The 23,770-nt window shown below is 38.5% G+C and overlaps 2 protein-coding genes across 4 annotated transcripts in view; one reads left to right on the top strand and one right to left on the bottom strand.

The window, feature by feature from the left end:
* The window catches only part of invs (inversin), a 38,626-nt gene extending 34,500 nt beyond the window's left edge, over nucleotides 1-4,126 (bottom strand). Inside the window, exons 1-2 of one of the 2 annotated variants that reach the window (XM_077213710.1) lie at nucleotides 3,739-4,126; nucleotides 2,512-2,623 (exon numbers count right to left, since the gene is read on the bottom strand). In XM_077213710.1, coding sequence (XP_077069825.1) covers nucleotides 2,512-2,514 — 3 coding nt within the window. In that variant the 5' untranslated portion in view covers nucleotides 2,515-2,623; nucleotides 3,739-4,126. The other variant, XM_077213719.1, reaches the window with a different exon arrangement.
* On the top strand, nucleotides 4,114-23,506 carry erp44 (endoplasmic reticulum protein 44). Of its 2 annotated transcripts, none has more exons than XM_077213785.1 (11): nucleotides 4,114-4,247; nucleotides 11,726-11,798; nucleotides 11,955-11,994; nucleotides 16,648-16,763; nucleotides 17,869-18,053; nucleotides 18,199-18,314; nucleotides 19,085-19,259; nucleotides 19,782-19,893; nucleotides 20,857-20,998; nucleotides 21,622-21,724; nucleotides 22,621-23,506. In XM_077213785.1, the coding sequence occupies exons 1-11, from the start codon at nucleotides 4,191-4,193 to the stop codon at nucleotides 22,723-22,725; spliced, it is 1,224 nt and encodes a 407-aa protein (XP_077069900.1). In that variant the 5' UTR covers nucleotides 4,114-4,190; the 3' UTR covers nucleotides 22,726-23,506. The 2 variants fall into 2 exon arrangements, with proteins under 2 accessions (XP_077069900.1, XP_077069895.1); XM_077213780.1 differs by having other exon boundaries at nucleotides 22,618-23,506.
* Nucleotides 23,507-23,770: the final 264 nt, after the last annotated feature.

Genomic DNA, 23,770 nt, shown 5'->3' with positions numbered 1-23,770 from the left:
CAGAGGGCAAATCCTCCATACTTTCTCCAAGGAGAAAGGACTCCATGTTGTGGATGCATGCAAGCATCCCTGCGGATGCCATCCATAGTGTGTCTTGACTGACATGACCACCATGTGCCTCATTAGCTGTCGTCTCCCACAATGCAGAGCGATAAATGAGCCCCTCTGGTGAACGAGGTGTGCCTTCCAATGGGCAAAGTAATGCAATTATAAAGTTCCAAATGTGTCAGTCACAACAAGTGAAAAACACATGTGCTATTAAACAGTTAAACAATACACACTGTTGAATGTGTGAAATCTAACACGTATAACAAACACACTGCACATAGGACAGTGGTAGAGAATTATGTGCATATATAAACACACACATAATAACCATCTCGTAGCACTTTTTATTCAATATTGCAATCAAAACATAAAACAAAATTCCCGGAATTGGCTTTTATTGTCCAATCACAGATTCCCATTTTGCTTATGAGTATAAATCAAGAAATTATTCAAAATGGAATAATTTTTAAGTCACCAATTTTCAGTAGCCAACAAATGTGCTTTGATTTAAAAACCCAATTTCATTTCAAAAAGACATGTCAAGCTCATTTCAATACAAACTCAACCAGAAGTAGTGATGTCATGTCCAAGCAGGTTACCTGGACATAGATAGCCTGAATGAGTCCAAGTATGCATTTTAGCCAGTTTGACCCATTCAGGCCACGCGTCTATTTGCAGCCTGATGTGAACATGATAGGCAGCCATTATCTCGTTTAGAGATCACGTTGATGTCCCCAACACTCACCATGCTTTAGGACCATCAGCTCAGAGACCACAATGAGCAAATGGGAGGCAAAAGATATGCTGCCTACTTGATATCATATTTTGTACTGAACTTTTAGTACAGTGCCGCCTCATAGGAAACACCCCTGTTCTGTATGTTTTCATGAAGGTATGGCATCATTCACTGATAAACTGAGGCTGGTGGTAATACGGCAGTGATTTGAACTGCAGCTGCTCCTGAGACTAAGAGAAGGCACGGTCTGAGTCCCCGGAGCACACTTGGGCCGGGTTGCTCTGATAGGTCTCTTGGGCTGGACTCATAGCGAGGGGGGAAGTATCATGGCAGACCCTTTCTGACATCTCTAATGAGGCAGCCTAGAGAGAGATATCTCTCTTCCACCCTCCCATTCTCTCTCTCGCTCCCCCTTCTCTGTATCGCCGTTCCTCGCTTTCTCTCTACTCACATAAACACGCACCCAAAGACACACACAGCCCCCCAGGCTATCCCCTGTCCTCCCTACAGCGACTAATTGGGCCAAATCTGTGATCTAATTAAACGTCCAATTAGTAGGAGAGGGGCCATTTAGCCGCTGGCTACACCGCTGTGCGCGGGAAATAATGTGATTGAAAAACAAACAGAAAATCAATGAAAAAGAGTGAGAGAGAGGGAAAAGAGAAGAAGAGAGAGAGACACAGCGGAAATGAAAAAGATGAAACAAGATTTGAATCAGTTGGGTGTTTATAAGGTTAGAAAGCAATGAACGACACACACTGTGTTCCATCACAGATCATGTAGATGTGTGTATCTGCCCGCTCTCTCCCTCAGCAATAACCCCTTGAACACATGCTAATTACATTATTCTCAAAACATACGTTAACTGCATTATTCTATTGGTGCAGTCAGTAAGTACATTATTCTATTAACACGCTCAAAGAACCATAAAAATCAGCACATCATCAATTATTAACAGCTCACTTAACCCTGGAGAGTGCCAAGCTTCCCTCAGAAACATTCACTTACCCTTCACTTCATTAAATATTAATTTAAGGGGTCACATTCAACATTGAGGCTATTGAATGGATTGTTTTCATTCATACTGTACACGCTGAGGCTAAAGGGACACAAGGGTCAAATTAAAGTGGGCATTCCACATTCCAATAATATCGTTTCTCATGACGCAATGAAACATACCATATTGTGAGGACGCCATTTTTGTTTGTATGTGTGTGTGTGTGTATATATATATATATATATATATATATATATATATATATATATATAGAGAGAGAGAGAGAGAGAATTCAAATACCCAAATTACAAAGTATAGCTTGTAAGTGAAATTTGCCAAAAGCTGAAATCTTCTGGTTCTGGTAGGCCATACCTCACGACAAGTGTATAATTAACAGCTTTTTAATTGCATTCTTCTCACCTGCTATTTTACTCTGTGAAATGCATCTTGTTAATGTGACAAAATATCTAAAGAGAGTAATTTATAACTCTTTGATATGACAGAAGAAGTGTGGTGGAAATCTCTAAAGACATGAATGTGCCAGTAATATGCAAGGTTTTTATACTCTAACCATAGTCTGTTTCTAATAAAATTAACAAATCTGCTGTTGTCAATAATTAAACCACAAAAAATTTAATTTTGTAGAAACACTTATAAAACTCATAATATACAATACAATACTCATGATCTTTTCTAAATCTCAGCACAGCTTTTGTTTTCTGACTCTTACCATGGTGATATCCAGGAGGCAGGGGTGGCCTTAGCAGATGTTACCCAGCTAAGTGAAGCCTTGCTGGGCTTGGCGTAGCCACAGGTCCCCCTGGCAGCTCTGATCTAGTGTTCTGCAGGAGAGAGAGCGGATCACTCACACACAGAGCACAAACCACCTGCTCTGACCTACTGTGCCAAACACTACCAGTGCTCAATGCCAAGGCCGACTTACAGGAGTGTACTGACATAAAACGGTCGAACGACACTGTAGACTTGCAAGAAACTATTGTCTACATTGACTTTTGAAATCTTAATTTTTGACTACAACTTACAGCTATTTTTTAGTCTGTTAAAGGACACAATCAATGAACTAGATGTGTTTGAAATGTGTGTATTAAAATAACTGCAAAACAAATAAATAAATAAATAAATGAGATAAAATGTCAACAGTAGCAAGAGGAAAATTGTATTGCTCATTGTTCTCAGTCGTGTTTCATTCAACTTTGTCTCAGATATCATTTAAAATGCCTTAGAATAAATAATCAGTGAGTCATTAGCTGAAGTAAAGTAACAGTGTGTCGCTTCATCTGGATTATGCAGCTCTAAAAATGAACTCTTGGAGAATTTTATGACATTTGTTTCTACATAATGATATCTCTGGCTTTAGTACCTTTGCAAATCTGAGCACAATTTTAGACAGTGACATTGTTGAGAACTCTTCTGATACTCTAAATGAGACACATTACTAAGTACTTTACTTTAAAGAAACAATACAGATAACAGAGATCTCATTTGTATGTATAAAACAGCCAGAATTAAAAACTGTACAATTATAAGAACCCATTTTCCAGGATTTTCCAGGGTCATATAATTTTCCTAAACAAATGTACACTGTGCCTGAATAAACGTGTTTACACTTGACAGTTTGTTTGTTTGTTTGTTTAGGTTGTACATAGTGCGTTTGGATTGGTAGAAAAATCACTATACAAAGTCATATTTATGAATCAGCTGCAGAGCTCACTGACATATTCATGAACTCTTTGTGTCTAAGCTGCAAAAAAATAAACAATAATTTTAACAAATTGCAACATAGTTATATAACTGCTGTAATACTTCAACGACAGTAAATGACAGTGTCAATTAACTTTTAATCATTTATTAATCCCGCATTTGGATGTGTTTGCATGTAGCTTGATTGCTATTCAAAAATCCCGTTATACAGTTGGGAAACGATGATGCAACTTACCACATTCAAGGTGAAACACAATTAATCTGATATTTCCATCTCTGACTTTAAACATCACAAACGGTTGCAACGGAATGCCGTGTTTTCGCTGTTTTCGTAATTTTGGTTACTTCAGCCCCGCTGTGGTCAATGATACTCCAAAAACTCTTGATACCGCAAACACATCTGGGCACGTATGTAAATAAAACTACAATTACCAAGGTCCACATTCTCCCCACACGTTCCATACTGGGATTGTAGTTTTTTGATAAACAAATCCTGGTTGGTTGAACGACAAGAGTCCAAGTATGAAACTACATTTCCCACAACTCCCGGCAAACCCGGAATTCCAGTTCCCGTAGCCCTGGCCGTATGTACTGCCTGCCTGTTTCCTGCAGCAGAGGAGAAGGAGGTGGTGTCGAGAAACTGGCAAGATCCAACAACATCGTAACCTCAACCAACACCACTATACAATGAAATTATCATCAATAATTCCCGCTCCTGAACTGCACTACTTCACCCTCCTGCTGGTATGTGTATGAGTAATCACGCGCTCGTTCAGTAACACTTCTGGCAGGTTTGCTTGTGATAGCTAGCTCATACAACGTTAGCTATTATGAGGGTTTATGAACTTGGATGTGATGCTCTTGTTATTTAACGAGTTATTATACGAAGGCCTTTAGAATGTGTGCAAGGAACGACTTCAACTATGAATATTGGTCTATATGGTCTTTAGTGCATGTATGCTTGCTACAGAAAGTGCTAAAGCGGGCTAATGCGGCTAACCAGCTATTAGAGTTACCACCGGACTTGTAGTCATGATGCAGCTGCTAGTATGGGACAGTTTGAGAGTTTATAGGCTGTGGGTCAACTATTTACATTTAATTCACAACCATACTCGCATATAAACATTGTCATTTATATACATTGCCAAATTATAATTTTATTTGGAATGTCTGCAAGTAAACTAAGGATCACTGAATTATAAAACAAATATATTTGTAGGAGTCTCAAATGTTGAAAAGGCCAAAGGACTTTGTTCTTTAGCGTAGAGAATGACGGAATAGAAGAGTTTTAGATGGGAAAAGAAGGCACTAACGTTACGTCACCCGCACCGCAAGTTTTGGAACCTTGCAGAGGTTTTACATGTTAAGCGCAACTTGTTCAAATGAACCAGTTACTGAGTTGCTTGCAGGTGTCCTGTGTCCATTCATAGTTGTAAAGTTTCACACACAGCAATTGATGTGAGCCTGTTTAACTCGGAAAGTCCTTTAAACACATGAATTAAGCACTTAAATTCATTTTTACAATAGGAGCCATACAATTTGCAGCTGTCAACAGTGATCTTTATAGTCCTAAAGTAAAGAGGTGGCTATTTTGGGATTCGTTTCATCCGTCTTCGCAGTAAAGAAACCGGTTGGTGAAGAACTCTGTTGTGGCCGAATCCTATTGGCTGTCAACCCGGAAGTGAGACGCGCTGCTCTGTCTGTTTAGCACAGCATGATGTGAAAACCACAGCAGCGGTAGCCTTGTTGCCAATTTAGTTCATTTGATAAGCTTTCAGTTTCGGTATGTATTTTAGCTGTAAATAGAAAGGGACACATTTTTTTGTAGATATTTTTCTCATAAGGTTTCCTGTTTTCCTTTGTGAACGTAATATTTATCATCACAGAGAGATAGTCAGTTTGCTTTGAGATTGACCTTCAGCACTTCAGTCACTGTTTTATTAATCTTTTCAATAACTTGTGTGGTATAGTTCCTTCCTCATTCTGAAATTGTTTTAAAGCAACTTCATGATAGCAATAAATAAAACCCACTTTACATACAGTGTGAAGCATACTGATTTGTTAATGATTTCAACCTATTTAAAGGAATGCTTCCAACGTTATCACAAGTCATGTTTGCAATGTTAGCCAGCTAGGTAGCACGACCTTGATGACATGCGATGAAACAGAAGGACAGACAGATATTTTCTTTCGTATTGCGAACATCCAAGTGTAACGGATTATCCAAAAGAGAAAAAAATGTATGCCAGGAGTAAGGGACTTGGTTTTGAGACTGATGATGAAAATTATATATGCATGATTACAATTGATCTGTAATATGCATTTTGAAAATATGATGAATTTTTATCTAACAATGTTAATTAAATAACAGAAAACAAAATGTTTGTTCACAAACATAAAAACATCTATTCGTAAAAGCATTTTTACACCAAGGACAATAAATACAACTATAAAAGGTTTTTATGATACCTTTGAATTTTATGAGGATATTGAAATCCACACCACTACTATAACTATAATTACACCAAAAATAAATGGCAATTCGAATGGGATCAGTGCTTAAACAACAAACTATATGGAATAAATGTTTGTTATTTGAGAAACTTGTTTTATTCTGTTGATACTTTTAAAAAATAAATAAATCCAAATTTAGCCTTTAGGGTTTTTAGGGGGGAAAATTATCTTTAACATCTTATCGACACAAAGGAACACTATCGTTGGACTTTGTTTCAACTGATAAACAATAAAAATAGCCAATCAGAATCTACTCGATTTTAAAGAACTTGAAAGTGGCAGATGACTTACCTGTAGCGCATGCTCATAATAAACAAAACATTATAATTTGTTTGTGTGAATTCTAATATAGCCTAGTTATTATAGAGATCATTCTTGGTGTGAACGGGACTTAACTCTTCCCTTCAACCCTGGTTCAAACCTATTTTTATGTATCTGAGTAGAAACTCCCTTATTAGAAGTGGGAAGCTCATTGTGATGAATCTCAGTAAGAAATGGACTACAGTGTATGTTGGACTACACCAAAACTACAGTGTATGTTGGGTCTAGCTGTGAATTAGTACTTTGGGATCTGAGCGGTTTAGATCAGCCCATGTGGAGCCGTGTGTTTGTTTTGTTTCTGTGGCTGTTGTGACAGTTGGAGACTTGAGTTCTCTGAGAGATGAGCAAATAAATTTAGGCAGTGTTGTTTAGCTGCTGCCTGTTTTTGTTTGTTTTGAAGAGGATCAGATATGCCTCAGTGTGATTGATATTTTAGTCTGAATGGTTCTTTTTGCCTCTTAAAACAGCCAGTGTGAGAAGTAGGGGTGTAACGATACCCTCATGTCACGATTCGATACATATCGCAATACAGAACTCACGATACGATATTGTTGTGATTAGGGCTGCAGCTAACGATTATTTTAATAATCGATTAATCTGTCGATCTTATTTTTTCGATGAATCGGATTTAAAAAAAGCATTCATTTCCAACCCTTTATTCAAAAACAGAACTGACAGTGCAAATTCAGTGCAAAAAATGGACTAACTCAAAAAACATACACGTGTATGCTTTACATCTGCCAAATATATAGGCTTTTTAAAAATAAAGTGCACAAAAATATGTATATTTTTGTTTAAAGAGACCTGTGCTGTCAGGAAAACAAATTATTTATAAAAAAATAAAGAAAAAGAAAAATCAGAAAACTTAACAGGATTTGTTTGAACGTCAGAACTTGTTCTCTACACTACACTCACACACACTCACAGAGATGCACAAACTCACAAACTTCTGTTTTGTTTTTTTGTCAAAGATGTCATAATTTGACAAGCAAATGCACACAAAAGACAAGTCCTGGCGCATGGATAATAGGTATTAATAATAGCAATAAATAATAATAACAGAAGATAATATCTCTAGTCTATCCTAATATTAATTATAAATACAATATATATAAAATATAAATACAATAAAATATAAAAAAACAAATACAATGGATTGACCACCTCCTATGGCGTGCAAGGTATTTTGCAGCTCATCCTTTCCGAGTGAAGTTTCTCTGAGTCATTTAGAGTAAAGATTGAAAAATTCAGTGCTGCAAATTGTGGAAAAAATATTCCCCTTTTAGTGGTACTTGGGACAGACAAGAAAGTGTTTTCATCTTCTGTCTATATGATTCAAATCACAGTCTGCTAATTCAGTGGTAAGACTTTAATTGTTGTTTTTATTTCATTTATCGAACTTCCATGCCTCTTATATAGTAATTATATATTACTATGTAGTATGTACCAATTTACTAATGCTCAGACACACTCAGTCTCTCTTGCGCGCAGATACACTCGGTCTCTTTCGTGCTCTGTCGCTCGCGCGCTGACACACTTGGTCTCTCTCGCGCGATATCGGACACACTCGGTATCTCTCGCACTCACTCGCGGAGTTCGCTTCGCTTTTGTCCAGTCCGGCGCCTCATGGATCTGCTCCGCGCTCAAATTTTTTTAAATTTATACTCAAACATCTCTGCGAATTATTGACTGGCGTAATAATCCCGCGACAACGAATCGATAATGAAATTCGTTGCCAACTCTTTTAATAATCAAATTTTATCGATTCGTTGTTGCAGCCCTAGTTGTGATACTCCAAGACATATGGTAAAGAGTTAACAATGTTTTACTGTTGATTAAAATGCTAAATTTGGTATTACATTGGCTTGTATTTGGTGCTGGTAACCCAATGCACGGGCAAATGGTGACATAAAAATAAAAATGTTCATGATTCCGAAGCTAAAAATACCGAATTATTTTAGACAAATATGCTTGCTAGCAACCAGTTCCATTGAATGTCTCTTTAAATGATGAGCAACTGCTCACCCCACCCCTCTCTTCCGTGGGGCATGTCAACACAAGATACATAAAGTGCTGCCATGGCAGATAGTATACAAATGGCTGAGGGTGGAAATATGCTAATACGGGACAGTCCATCAGTGGTTGAGGGCGGAGCATAAGCAATATGACATCATATTGCTCAGAAAATCAAAACTGCTAGATTGAGAGTGTTTAGGCTTTTTGAGGATAAAAAAAAAAAGGAGTGAAGGGATTTTCATTGTATGGTGGTTTTGTCCACACACTGCAAAGACACATATATATGCAAAAACCATATAAAAGTGAATTTCGCATCCGATGGCCCCTTTAATGTAGTACTGACACTACAACTCTGTAAACTTGAATTTTTTCTCACGCAGAAATTTTCATTTTGGGTGAACTATACACAATACATATTGTCACCATCCATGATACATATTGTTGCATTTTTGTATTGTGATATATTGTTGCAGCCCTAGGGAGAAAGTCTGCTTCATGTAATTGCAGTCAGTCCGCCTCTCTGTGTTTAATCAAGGAGAGGTGAATACATCGTAATATCATTATACTTGTCTTCAGGCTATCTTTGACACAGTCAAACAGGATGTAGTGATATGTTGCAACAGCATACTCATCCAACAACTCTACTTTAATGCGTGGCATTACCAAACCTGTTCACAGTGTCTTTTGGATTGATTACATAATGTTAGACAATTAGCCTCGTTACTTGACTTTGATGAATTTTGGTTGTGATATGCTCATTTCATAGAACATATATTTACCAGATTAATAATGCCAACTAATCGGCAAAAAGACCAAAGACATCATCACATGGCTAAAAGGAATGTCTAAAATCCATACGAAATTGTTGTTGTGTTACAGTGCAAGTGTAATACACACACATCTTAAGATCCCAGTTATTAACACTGAACTTTGGAACATTATAAATATAATATAATTTTTACTTTTAGTAAACAAATATTCTGCTAAAATAAACAAATACATTACCTGTCCTAAGTTTGGAAACATTACCATTTTTTAATGGTTTTGAAAGTCTCTTATCCTCACCAAGATATTTCATTCAAAAATACAGTAAGAACAGTAATATTGTGAAATATTACAATTTAAAATAATAATATATAATACATTTAAAAATGGTATTTATTCTTGCGATGGCAAAGCTGAATTTTCAGCATCATTACTCCAGTCTTCAGTGTCACGTGATTCTTTAGAAATCAATCTAATATGATGATTTGCTGCTCAAGAAACTTTTATTATTATTGTCAATGTTGAAAACAGTTTTTGCTTCTTAACATTTTTGGGAAAACAATACCATTCAAACATTTGTGGTAAGTTTAAAAAAAAAAGATCAATTCATATTTTTATTCATCAAGGATGCATTTGAAAATTGATCAAAAGTGACACTAAAGGCATTTATAATGGTACAAAAGATTTCTAGTTAAATGCTTTAATTTAATAAATGCATGTTCATTGAACTTTCTATTCATCAAATGTTAAACAGCACAACTGTTTTTAACATAGTAATAAGAAATGTTTTTGAGCTGCAAATCAGCAAACAGTTCTTTCAGTTTGTAATATGTCATAATATTACTGTTTTTATTGTATTTTTGATTAAATAATTGCAGCCTTGGTGAGAATAAGACTTCTTTCAAAAAATTTTAGTTTCAAACTTTTATCAGTTATATATAGAATATGAACAGAATGAAGGGCATTATTATATACTAAAACATGATAATCTGTTTAATAGTAAAAATGTTTTAAATATATACTTTATTTTTTTATACATAAATTCGTACTTCAGATTTAAAGCTGATAAAAACAAACTGGTCTTCACCTCCTGAAATAGCACGCTCACTACTTCCAGATAGAAAGCAATATAACATTAAATTTCCTTTTCATATTTTTTCTGCATTTTATCAAACTTCTCTTATTTGAGTGGTAGCATGTGATTGGAATTTAAAGTGCACTATCTGATCACAGTTATCTGAAATTATCACAGTTAGATTAGATTATGTGAGTTTATCAGTTAACTGTTACTAAGTGCCGCCTTAATGTACTTTCCCATTAAATGGGGCTTTTGGAGGAAATAAAAAAACAAGTTTCAGAAATAATAGAAAATGATTTGTTTACAAAGGTCATCTTGGGTCAAACATATCTATTCTATCTGTTGATCGGTTGAAGACTCATTCTCATAGCGTTGACACTAGACGTTAATCTTTCATCTCATTATGACAAATAATTAAATATACACTGGACTGTTGTTACAAGCACATTTTGCTACTTATTTAGGAATATGGTGAAGCCACAATTTGCATGTTGAGAAACATAATCTGCACTGTAAGCTAATGATGAATTGACATAGCAGTAAAATTCAGTAGAGGCTTTAAAAATGGCCCCGTTGGTCAGCAAAGATTAACTTTCTATTTCTCAAATATATGTCACATTTGTTGTTAAAAAAAGTAAAAAAGTCACATGATGTATTTAGCAATGATTGATTTGTTAGATTTTTTATAGTTTAGCCTGGATTGATAGTATAATGAAATCTGTTGTCCTGTTTGTCATTTAAAGAAACTACTTTCCCAGTCTGACTTTATCCCATGTATTTTGCTTAATGCATATTTGTATTTGTTCATTGTGCCCCATTTGATTGTTATTAGCAAACAAGTTATCATTAGTTTCCTGTTTCACTCCTCAATTCTGTATTTAACACATTTCATAACAAGCACATATTATCAACTTTTATTTAAAAAGGTCCTCAGTTACAACTTTTTAAGGTTTTCAATGGATAATTATTATGTAATATTTATTTAATTGTTTTTTTGTTTAAAAATATTTTAAATTTATACATTTATTTATTATTAAGGAACATTGCTCTGTGATTTTTGTTCTCCAAATTTTCTGTTTTGTTGACTTTGTGAAGACTATTTCCCATGCCACCTAGAGTTCTGCAAAAGATAAAAGAAATTTGGGCAAAGTTATGATGATAGTAAATTTGTTTTTAAGTTGTTAAGAGATGCATTAGTCACAAAAGATGTTTACTATAGTAGATGGTTTGTTCTACTTAATTTGAATCACTTGCATCACACCAGAAAATCTGATTATTGTTCTTATAATTCAACTCCCAAGTCCATTTTTATTCGTATTCAGGGCTTTCCTATGGTTCATTTTGCCTCCTGCATGAAAGCCTATGTTTTTTTTTGTTTTGTTTTTCTTATCAGAGAGATTATAGATTAAGAGTTTGACTGTCTAATGATAATGATTTACCACTGTCCCTTTTATGCGCACTGTTACTGTTATTACTCACACACACCCATACAAAAAGTTTACCAATAAAACACCTCTGTTGTTGGCAGGTAACGGGTTTTTATACTCCTGGACGAGGAGAAATAACAAGTCTGGATGCTGGAAACATCGATGACATCCTTAGTGAGTTCTTACCTTGTATATTTTGTGTGTTTGAAGGAGGCTGTATCAATCAGACAGTTACTGCACCTGTGTTGTGCATGTGGGTGTCAGTTATCCAATGGTGCTTTGTCATTGTAGTAGATCAAATGACATTAAACCACAAGTTTCTCTCCACAGACAGTGCAGGGGTGGCTCTAGTCAACTTCTATGCAGACTGGTGAGTGTCTCTCAGATTACCGCCTCCAGATGTGTGTTTCTCAGAAAGTCTGATGAGAGTTGTTGATTTGCTTTGACATTAAATACTTTAGGGTTAGTTCATTAAATTCTTGGGGTTAGTTCACCCAAGAAATAAATAAATTGTCAATTACTCACCCTCATGTCATTAAAAACCGCAAGACTTTCGCTCATCTTAGAAACGTGAAGATATATTTAATGAAATCATAGAGATTTCTGTCCCTCCATTGACAGCTATGCAACTACCATTTGCTTCAAAAAGTTCATAAAGAGATCGTAAAACTTACCTTAGACCAGTGGTTCTCAACTCTAGTCCTCAGGACCCACTGCTCTGCACATTTTTTATGTCTCCTTATTTAACACACCTGATTCAGATCACCAGCTCGTTAGGAGAGACTCCTTGATCTGAACTGAGTGTGTCAGATAAGAGAGACATACAAAATGTGCAGAGCAGTAGGTCCCGAGGACTGGAGTTGAGAACCACTGCCTTAGACCTTAGTCATAATCACATGGGATAATGAGCTGATGAGTTGAATCAGGTGTGTTTGATTAGGGAGACAGAGAAAACGTGCAGTGTTGGTGGGTCGCCAGGACAAAGTTTGGGAACCACTGGTCTAGCATATAAGGCAACGAGAGCTCTCCAATGCGCACCATCAGATGCACGGTCCTCTGCTTCCACCCAGCTGATGCCAAGACGTTTCAAGTCGTCTTTGAACGTGGATCTCCAGTTGGTCTTAGGTTGTCCACGTCCAAGCTTGGCATCTGGCGGCTGCTAATACATGGAGCACCTCGTAATCCGGTGCCGGTCCATTCGCAGAACATGGCCTGCCAACCGTAGTCTCCGTTCGGAGATGATGATGCTCAGTGTGCGCATTTTACTCCATCGGATGACTTCCACGTTGGTGATAGATAGCTAATTCCAAGCATACGCTGTAGACACCGCTGATGAAATACATCAACCTTACGGGTGACGGCCACTGTGACCTTCCACGTCTTGCAGCCATAGGTAACAGTAGGCAGGACGATGGTTTTGTACAGACAGTTTGATGGTCAGGCTGACGGTACTCGATGTCCAGATGGGCTACAGGCGGTAGAACATTGCTGATGCCTTGCCAATTCGACAGATCACATCCGCCTCAGAGTCACCATCATTTTTAAATAGGCTCCCAAGATAAGTGAACTGGGTGACGTCTTCCAGCCACTGCTGTCCTAGATGGATCGGGATCATGATCTGTGTTGGTAGCAAGTGGACCTGCATGACCTCGGCCTTCTCTCCACTGATCCTCAGCCTAACTTTGCCCGATTCTCTGCCCAAAGAGGAGGTTATACGTCCAAGGGATTTCCTCGTCTCTGAGAGCAGTGCAATATCGTCAGCAAAGTCCAGGTCGGTCAGGTGTGATTGGTCAATCCATGGGATCCCATAACCGGGTCCGTCCATCGCCTTCGCCATGACAAAGTCGACCACAATCAAGAAGAGGAATGGCGATAGAATGCATCCCTCCCGGACACCGGTCACGATATTAAAGAAGTCGGTGGTCCCAGTTTCGGTTTTGATCGCGCAACTGGAGTTAAAATAAAGATTTTAGAAAATGGCGATGAATCGTGGCAGGGACGCCATACAGGTGAAGAATATGCCAAAGCGAATCCCGATGGACACCATCAAAGGCCTTCCTGAAGTCGAAAAAATTGATGGAAAGGGACCACTTGAACTTGACGGACTGCTCAATGATATTACCGAGGGTGAATATCTGTTTACCTCACTAATGTCCTCCTCCAAATCCGGCCTGGTCGTCACACAGGTGTCAATCAACAGTCCACAGGCGTCGCAGCATGACACTGCAGAAGACTTGCCAGGCACTGAGAGTAAGGTGATGCCTCTCGAGTTCCCACAGACAGATGGGTTGCCCATCTATGGCAGCTTAACAATGACACCCTTTCGCCAATCGTTAGGGACAGTCTCGGACTGCCAACAGCTATTGCACAGCTCGACCAGCTTTTGGGGGATCACTGGCCCGCCATACTTCAAAAGCTCTTGGGATATCTCGTCCAGTCCAGGAGCTTTACACCTCTTTAGTGCTTTGATTGCCACATTGAGCCCTGCAGTGGTGATATCGCCGATGTTGACCGAGTTCGGGCTGCCCTAGCTCACTGTCGAAATCGTAGGTGGATGTTGGTTCTGACTGGTTCAGGGTTTCTTGGATTTGCTCAATCCAACAGGTGTCCTGCTCTTCTTAGCTTAGAAGTAGTTTCCCTTGTTTATCCTTGATCAGGATGCTTGAGCTACTTCGAGCTCCAGTCAGCTCGCGCATGATGCGATACAGGGTCTTGGTATCATTCCTATCGGCGGCTTCCTGAGCTTCGATGCCTTTGTTCTCCAGCCATTTCTTCTTATCGCTCTGCAGCTTTTCTTGACCTCTCAGTCCAGTTCAGCGTATCGCCGTACTGCAATGTTCAGCTGAACTTCCATGCAGGCCTGCTCGTGTCGCTTCTTCGCCTCCTTCCGCTCATTGATGATAGCCCATGTCTGGTCCTGAATCCACTCTTCCTTACGCCTCCCACGCATTCGGCCGACGCTTGCCTGTGCAGCCTTTGACCACCTGCTTAAAGCTGCCCCATTGATCTTCGATATCGTCCAGATCTTGCTACGGCTGGAACCGGTTCTGAATGTGGAGGGTGAATCCGGCAATGACTTGGGGGGGGGGTCCTTGAACTTCTCCACTGCAAATGGGCGTATGGGCTGCGGACGTTTCTGCGGCTTGAGCTTTAACTTGAGGGTCCCTCGCAGCAGGAAATGGTCAGATCCAACATCTGCTCGGTAGTCGCACACGCCTTGCAACGTCGATCTCCATCGCCGGTTGATGCAGATGTAGTCAATCTCATTAGAGAAGCGACCTCCAGGTCTTCTTGTGAATGGCCCTGTGTTGGAAGATGGTCTTGCCGATGATGAGGCCATTAAGGCTGCAAAAAAGCTGGAATCACTCACCATTGTCATTGGTCTAGTCAGCGGATGAAAAGGGACCTTCAAAACCTCTGCGATCTCCTCCCAGCAAGATATTTACGTCTCCAATTATTAGCTTGAGATCATGGCTGGGGATGGTGTTGAAAGTGTCTTGCAGCTGCTCGCAGATGGAGTCCTTCTCAACATCTGTTGTGGCTTCAGTACACTTAACGTGCGCTGAGTGGAATCAAGCGGTGATGATGCGGTCACTGACGGGCTTCCATCCAATCATGGCCGCAACAGCCCGTTTGCCGAGGATAAGTCCAACTCCGCACTCGCGTTTGTCTTCATGGCCTGAGTAGATAACCACCTTGCCGTCACTGACCATGCGGTCACTGCCAGTCCAACGCATTTAGCTGATGCCCAAGACGTCCAACTTGTATTTGTCAAACTCCCGCAATTGCTGGGCCAGTCGTCCAGTCCGGAATAGGGTCCGGACATTCCAAGTGCCTATTCGGGTGATGTTTCTGGCGGAAAAGATCGAATTCCGCATCAGACTCTTGACACAGTTGCCGGTTTGCTTTGTCATCGTCATCTTAAAATCAGAGTTCCCTCGTTGGTCATTGTTTCGTAATGTTTCTTCTCTCGTTGTTTCTGTAGCGGTTGAGGAATTTTACGGGGGACGGGTTGTTAGCCCATTCGGGAAGCCAGTGCCACCGTTCGCCGAGTGCCAAAAGCCCTCGGTGCCCAGCCGACGCCACATGGAGGAGGTGGATGGACTTTATTCGGCCTCATAATCCATATGAATTGAGCAGTTTAGTCCAAATTTTCACTTTAAATTTGGATCAGAATTGAATTTAGGCTTTTATTCTTATATGAACAATGATAGGTGGACATAAACAGAAGCTCAACTGTACTTGCTTGAGAACAAATCTCATTGGTTCTTGCGGAAGCTGAAACTTGCTGCGCAACATGTGAGAACGAACCTTGTTTGTTCTCATACATAAAGAAAACATGCTTGAGCTTCTGTTTACCACAAATGATGTGTGAGTTGATGAATGTTTACATGTGAGTAAAGGCCTAAATTAAACCCGTTCACCATATAAAGCAATCTCTTCAGAAAATGTAAGCTAAACCGCCCAATTCATTTTTATTAGTTTTATGATCTCTTTATGAATTTTTTTAAGGGATAGTTCACCCAAAAATGAAATTTCTATCATAATTTACTTGCTCTCATCCCATCCCGGATGTGTATGACTGACTTTCTTCAGATAAACCAACATTTATTGTTGGTCCTCTGTGCTTCTTTATAACTGTTTGCTTAACTTCACAACGCACTTACTTTTGTCAAGCTGATCTTGTGAACGTGCCTAAGACACAATCACTGTGTGTGGTTCTTTAAGCATCAAACAAGCTGGACCCATTCACTTGCATTATACGGACTCACAGAGATTGATTATTTTTCTGAAAATCTTTGTTTATCTGAAAAAAGACGTATACACAGGGATTGCATGAGGGTGAGTAAATGTTTTCGGTGTATTTTGTGGTAAACCATCCCTTTAAATAAGTTGACATGTCCTGATGATGATGATGATGATATTATAAAAAGCATTTTGTACAGCTTATTACACAGAATGAACAGACCTGAAATATTAGATCTGTGTCTGAAGTCATTTTATTTGTATGTATTTTCCGCAGGTGTCGTTTCAGTCAGATGCTTCACCCTATTTTTGAGGAGTCGTCGAATATAGTGCGGGAGGAATATCCAGACGCTACACAGGTGGTGTTTGCCAGGGTGGACTGTGACCAGCACTGTGAGTTTACACACACACACACACACACACACACACACACACACACACACACACACACACACACACATTGGTTTAGCCTTTGAGATAAAGCAAATTAAACAGAATTATTGATGTCTTGTAAAGTGTTTGATGGTTTAATGACAAAACTGCATCTTCTGTGAAGTCAAGGCGGCTCAAAGATACCCCACAGCGTGGGTGTGTGTGAGCGAGAGACCGCGCATGACTGATTCCAGCCGATCAGCTTTGGAGTATTTACCCCCCACATTGGTTGACTTTCATTTCTAGGCCCCTCCCCCTTTCATTCTTGACTTCTCTCTGTCTCTACTTTTTTTAATTCTTTCCCTTTTTCTTTCTCTTTAGCCCTTTTCTGTGTCTGTACTTTGACTTGAGACCATCTTTCTCTTTAAAACGAGCCTATCCCTGACCTCTGACATTTTGATCTTTCTCTCTCTCTCATAACCTTAAAAGTAAAATATTCATGGATTAACACATTTTGTTCTTCAAAAGCAGAGCATCTGGAAGGGTAAATTTTTCTTCTACGTGTGGTTTCTAAGACTCACCCTTCTATGTTAAAAGGCAAACAAAAACCAGTGTGACCAGAAAAGTCATGTTATCTCATTCTGTTGGTTTTCATTGATTTAAACCTTTAGATGTTCACCTTTAGGTATCTACAGTACCTGTCAAAAGTTTGGAAACATTACAATGTTTAAATTATTTTGAAAAGTCTTATACTCACCAAGGCTGCATTTATTTAATCAAAAATACAGTAAAAACAAACATATTGTGAAATATTATTGCGATATTGTTTTCTATCTTAATACATTTAAAAATGTAATTTATTCCTGTGATGGCAAAGCTGAACTTCTAATGTTACAAAATTTTATCACAAATAAATGCTGTTGTTTTGAACTTTCTATTCATCAAATAATCCTAAAACAATTGACAGTTTCCAAAAAAATTAAGCCGCACAACTGTTTTCAACATTGATAACAATAAGTAATGTATCTTGAGCAGCAAATCAGCATATTATAATGATTTCTGAATGATCATGTGACACTGAAGACTGGAGTAACGGCTCCTGTTTTTGTTCTGTTTCTCCTGATAGCTGATATAGCCCAGCGCTACAGGATAAGCAAATACCCCACACTCAAACTGTTCAGAAATGGGATGATGATGAAGCGAGAGTACAGAGGTCAAAGGTCAGTAACCGCCATCGCTGATTTCATCCGCCAGCAGAAAGTGGATCCAATCAAAGTGATAGAAAATCTGGAGGAAATCAGCACTGTAGATGTGAGTGTTTCACAATCACAAAGCTATACAATTTTATTTTTGTGGCACATGTTAAGTCAAAATGCTTTTTAGTTTTAGTAACTAAGAATGACGTGGAATCTGAATTTCCTTGCTGTGTCATCTTACTTTCCTTTCTCTCTTTCAGAGGAGTAGACGCACCATTATTGGTTACTTTGAGAATAAAGACTCTGACAATTACCGTACTTATGAGAAAGTGGCGAACATCCTTAGAGATGACTGTGTTTTCCTGGCATCTTTTGGGTAGGAGAAGCACTTAAGATACTTAAAGTCTGCTGCTTTGTAAATACATGTATTGATCTTATTGTGAACGATTTATCCATGCATATGTTTCTAAAAAGTATAATTCAATCTTCAATCATTTAGTCTGCATAAGCCCATCCCCTTTCTTACAATCAACTGCAATCTTTCATTCAGATCTGCCTCTATCCAATCAACAACTGATAGATAGAAGTCCCCTGGGCCTTTAAAGGGACAGTTCAGTTTCAGATAAAAATTCTGACATTTACTCACCCTCGTGTCATATCAAACCTGTATACTGGTTACCTGTATACTGGTAAAAACCTGTATTTTTTCAGTGGAACAGAAAGATATGTGTGTGTATATGTATGTATGTGTGTGTATATGTATGTGTATATGTATATATATATATATATATATATACATATATACATTTTTTATATAATCTTCACACAGCTCTTTTCCATACAACAGTACAGTTGTGACCATATGGCTTCTGAAGAAGCAGAAATCATATGGACTACTTTTATGATTTCTTAATGGTGCCGTTAAGTCCATTTTGGAGCTTGACTGCCTGCTTTCAGTATGAATAGAAAATTACAAATGGGCAAATGGGTTTGAAACAATGAGTATAGTAGGGGGACTAAATAATGAAAGAATTTTCATTTTGGGTGAACTATTTCATCAGAATCAATTCTGTCCTACTTCATTACCTCCATTTTAAATGTCTTCTCTCACAACAGTCTTATTCTTTCTATGCGTCTCTTTTTTAGGGAAGTTTCTAAGCCTGAGCGGTTCAGTGGTGATAATATTATTTATAAGCCAATGGGAGAGAATGCTCCTGACATGGTCTACATGGGCTCGCTCACAAATTTTGACCTCAGCTATGCCTGGACACAGGACAAGTGTGTGCCGCTAGTCCGAGAAATCACATTTGAAAATGGAGAGGTATGATTCCCTTTCTTGAAATATATTTTGGTGTCACATGTACTTTCTTTCCATTTTGTCCGCATTGTTATTTGTGTACAGTTCCGTCGAACAGCCGATTCATCATTTGCATAAGAAAAGTCCCCTCCCCCTCAGTGTACTTTTCCCACACTCAAGCACATCCGAGTGTGTACGTTTCAAGTGTGTTTGTGTTTTAAAGACGTCCACATGCCATGTCCTTTAGTAGGTGTGGGTTTTTTCTTTGATTTACTTGACCACATGTTTTAAATAACTTCAGTCTCTGTTGCTTGGTGATATGGCAGATACTCCACAATCTGCTCCACTGACCCACCTCTCCTCGATTGCACTTCACCCAGCCATCCTACACACTCTCAGAACTCATTATACAGCACTTAGTTGCAGGCCTCGAATCAGTACAACCAATCCAATGGCACTCATTTTTTGTATAACATCACTTGGTCTTTTCACTGTTTCTATCATTCTGCTGGACTAGAATGTGTGTTTGTGTATGTGTGTGTGTAGGAACTGACGGAGGAGGGCATCCCGTTCCTGATCCTCTTCCATCAGAGGGATGACACAGAGAGTCTGGAGAAATTTCAGCAGGAAGTGGCTCGCCAGCTTATCAGTGAAAAGGGTATGCACAGGGGCCAGACAGCATCAGGGTCATCTTTCATAATTCATACAGGAATGCAAACCTCTCACCTTTCAGTGAAAATCGCTGTTTTGAATCCAAAATGTGTAATTTGTGTGGATATTATTTTTATTTTTTTAATTTAATAAACATATGTATTATTATTGTATAGTCATATTGAATGGGTTCCAGAAAAACAACAGTAAAAAAGCTGATATTTTTTACATTGTTTTTACATTTACATTGAGAATTTTCATTTTCAAAGAATCAAATATATTCACAAATTGGTATGAATGATTTGTTACTAACAATCGAAACAAATCAAAAACTGTATTCATAAAAGACTGGAATGGTCATGGAAAAGTCATGGAAATTGTTTCAAATGTGTGTGAACCCTATTTTTGGATAGGGCTTGGCAAGATGGTCAACAAGTTGACAAATTGGTTAGTTAGTGCGGTTGACTCACATCAAGGTTCTTAAATCATCTGTTTAAAGTTCAGTGATGTAACATGAATGAATAAAACCCTCTCAGAGAAGTAGCATGTTTAAATTAATCATTTACATTCTGTTTGAAATGTAAATATTGTTTCACTTTCTCTGTGAAAAGCAGAAACACTTCTAAAAAGTCAGAGTCATTTCATCTTTTTATTGATTTTTACACATATTGATTTACTAATTTAATGAACCGATAAATTGCATAGACGTTTGTATTGGTGTGAACAGGCCTTTAGACAGCATCTCAAAAGCATTGTAAGCCTAAGTAGATCATAGAGACCAGTGGCAACAATTGTATCTATATCAATTAATCTAATCAATTAAAAATAATCAATTAGTTGTTCAGATAACCCACCAACTAGTGAGTTTTGCACAATCCTAATCCAAATATACTTTTGATTGGCAAAAAGGATCAGCTCACGAGGTTTTGAACATCTAAATTTACCTTGACTCTTTCTTTCTCTCTCGCAGGTTCTATAAATTTTCTTCATGCAGATTGTGATAAGTTCCGGCACCCTTTACTGCACATTCAGAAGACCCCCGCTGACTGCCCTGTAATTGCCATCGACAGTTTCCGCCACATGTATGTCTTCCCAGAGTTCAGCGACCTTGCGTAAGTATTGCACTTGTCCGTGTGTCTTTAATGCAGAGATTATTTCAGCCTTTTCCCTGCAGGTTATCTCTTGTTCCAGACACCTAGCAATTATACGATGATTATAGACTCGGCCCCACAGCAGCACATGCTCAAAAAGAGAGTGATAGAGAACGGGCTTTGGGCTTCATCTCTCAGCCAGTTACGCCAATTAATTAGGCGACACCTGACTGATAGCTGTAATGTGTGTGAACGTAGATGCTTAGTTTGTTTTCATAGGTTCATAACCATGTTATTACTACTTTATTACAACATCACAATTATTTATGACACCAGAGGCCGCATATGACAGAAAGCATCATAATTCAGCACATGTCTTATTTTATTAAGCACTCTGCATATCCTATTATCCAATAAGGGCCTTATCAGCCTGCCTCCCATCAGTCTTTGATACAGCTGATTTTCCAGGGGGTTCGTGGCGTCTGGGGCAGTACAGATGATGTCATTATCTTGTTAAACTGCTGTGGTTTTGGAGACTGTCGGCCCTCTTAGGGTCTTATCACTCATTAAATCAATGATGCTGCTTGGGTTTTTGTTGTTTGGTTTTCTTGGACTGTTTTAAGATGCTTTGCGTGTATGAACAGGGTTCCAGGAAAGCTGAGGCAGTTTGTATTGGACCTGCACTCAGGAAAGTTACACAGAGAGTTCCATCATGGCCCAGACCCCACAGACACCACTCCAGGACAGGTCAGATTTCACCACAGCTGCTGCATGGGTGTGCTTTTGATTTACAACAGGGATTTGAGTTGGGCGTCATATTTATATTTTTTAAAAAAAAAGGCTTTTTCATCTTTTACTGGGAATGTGTGTAAAACTTGGATAAGAGGGCAGTGATTGATCAAGGAAACAATAAATGTTTGCTTTGATGAACTCTTTTGATCCACTTCAAATGTTGTCTACTGTACTTAATTTTTGTGGAAGCCATGATTTTCAGAATGACATGATGACTAGAACATTGAAAAGAACAACATTTATTTGAAATATTTTTTAACAATATAAAGGTCTTTACTATTACTTTTAATTGAATGCATCCTTGCTGAATAAAAGTATTAATTTCTTAAATACTTACTGACTCCAAACTTTTGAATGATAGTGTAAAACTACAGTTTATATCAGTTTCAATGCTTGTAATTTCTCATTTCCCTTAATAACACATAACAGCTCATCATTATGCTGATAGTTAATAATCAGTTTCTCTGTTTGGCTTGTGCATGACATTTGCTGAAAATCAGTGAAAAAAGTGTCAAATTTTGCGCTGATTAAAGTGCCCCATTATGACAGGCACTTTTACTCAGGTTGTGAGTTCAGCACACTTCCTGGTCAAAATCTCTGAAAAGAATGTGTTGATCTAGACTAATTAATGCAGGCGTACATTAATTAAGACCATAACTGAATTAAACGTACGTGCTGACATTTGAATGCGTGCGCAGCAGAATGAACCCGGTGACCTGTGCAGAGCGATCTGTCACAGGAACACATCCATCTATCCGTGGTCCGGGTATAATGACTGTGTGAACAGTCGCTTTACAGATCCAGGTGATTTGTGGTTGTTTATTGGCCTGTCTGCGTGTGTATTCCAGCAGGAGGACGACGGAGAGGTGGCCAGTAATCCCCCAGAGAGTTCCTTCCAGAAATTGGCCCCCAGTGAAACGCGTTACACCATCCTCAGGGACCGGGACGAGCTGTGATGTCACAACTGCATTGAAACCCAACCCAGAACCCTGCAGTCAGCTGGTGCCAACCTGGCACTGCCGCTGTCTGTGCAACGTCTATTTTCATAATTTTTATTTTAGATTAAAAAAAAGTGAACCCCTGAGCTTTTTTTGGGGTGGGCAATGAAGAGTAGCGTTTTTACATTTGTTTTTGGAGCTTGTAAATATGTTTGTGCTCTGTGGGTCTTGTCTAAATTAAAAATTATTTTTCTCCCCTTTTTATTATTATAATTTTTTTTTAATTTTTTTTTCCTACATTTTTTGTCTACACAAGTCCCCATTTTTGTAGGAAAACTTTGGTACATTGGTGGTCCTCTTTGTTGGCAACGCACATTGAGTTTATTATGGATCTTAAATGCGGGCAAGTGGAATCATGGGAAAATGTAGTCCAAGAACAAACCTGCAGTCAACCTGTGGTGTTTCACTCCAGTCCTTAACATAGTGTGTGTGTGTGTGTGTGTGTGTGAGTGTGTGTGTGAGAGTGAGTGAGTGTGTGTGTTACAGCACATGTATGTTACATGTGTTTATTAGCCTGTATTCATATGCACTGTACCGTTCCAGACTTGTTCAAATTCATGCTCGCTAAGATCCAGACTGGCTAGTCTCATATCATCCCATTCCATCAGGGGGAGTGGTCAGGGGCGGGGTTTTGTGGGGGCCGGGGTTAGAAGGGTGAGGATTATTTGTAAATCTGTCATCTCAGAGGGGACAAGGAAACCAAAAAAAAGAAAAGTAAATTAAAAAACATTTTACAAGATTTTAGTTTGTCTGTTTCATTAAATGTTTCAGTTGTAATTCATTTTTTTTCTACTTTTGCTCTTCCTAGGTCACATTACGCATGTACATTAAAAGATCTTTCATAAAAGGTAAAAAGTTAGTAGGTAATAGTTAGAAAGTAAATTAGATTTTATTTATAAAACGATCCCAACCAAAATCACAGCAAGGATACAAGTTTTTTCCTGTGTTACATTACTGTCAATAAAATTGGGATTTGCACACTTGAAATAGTTGTAAACCCTCG

This window comes from Siphateles boraxobius, unplaced genomic scaffold (assembly GCF_051911475.1).
Source record: "Siphateles boraxobius isolate OS27281-9 unplaced genomic scaffold, OSU_SipBor_1 12, whole genome shotgun sequence".
Taxonomy (NCBI): domain Eukaryota; kingdom Metazoa; phylum Chordata; class Actinopteri; order Cypriniformes; family Leuciscidae; genus Siphateles; species Siphateles boraxobius.
This window is presented reverse-complemented; position numbering and strand designations above follow the sequence as displayed.

Excerpts from the sequence above, each read along its gene's own strand:
- erp44 (XM_077213780.1), top strand. The coding sequence starts at position 4,191 with ATGAAATTATCATCAATAATTCCCGCTCCTGAACTGCACTACTTCACC. Across the intron at positions 11,799-11,954 it reads AAACATCGATGACATCCTTA|ACAGTGCAGGGGTGGCTCTA; the intron begins GTGAGTTCTTAC and ends TTCTCTCCACAG. Across the intron at positions 16,764-17,868 it reads GGTGGACTGTGACCAGCACT|CTGATATAGCCCAGCGCTAC; the intron begins GTGAGTTTACAC and ends TTCTCCTGATAG.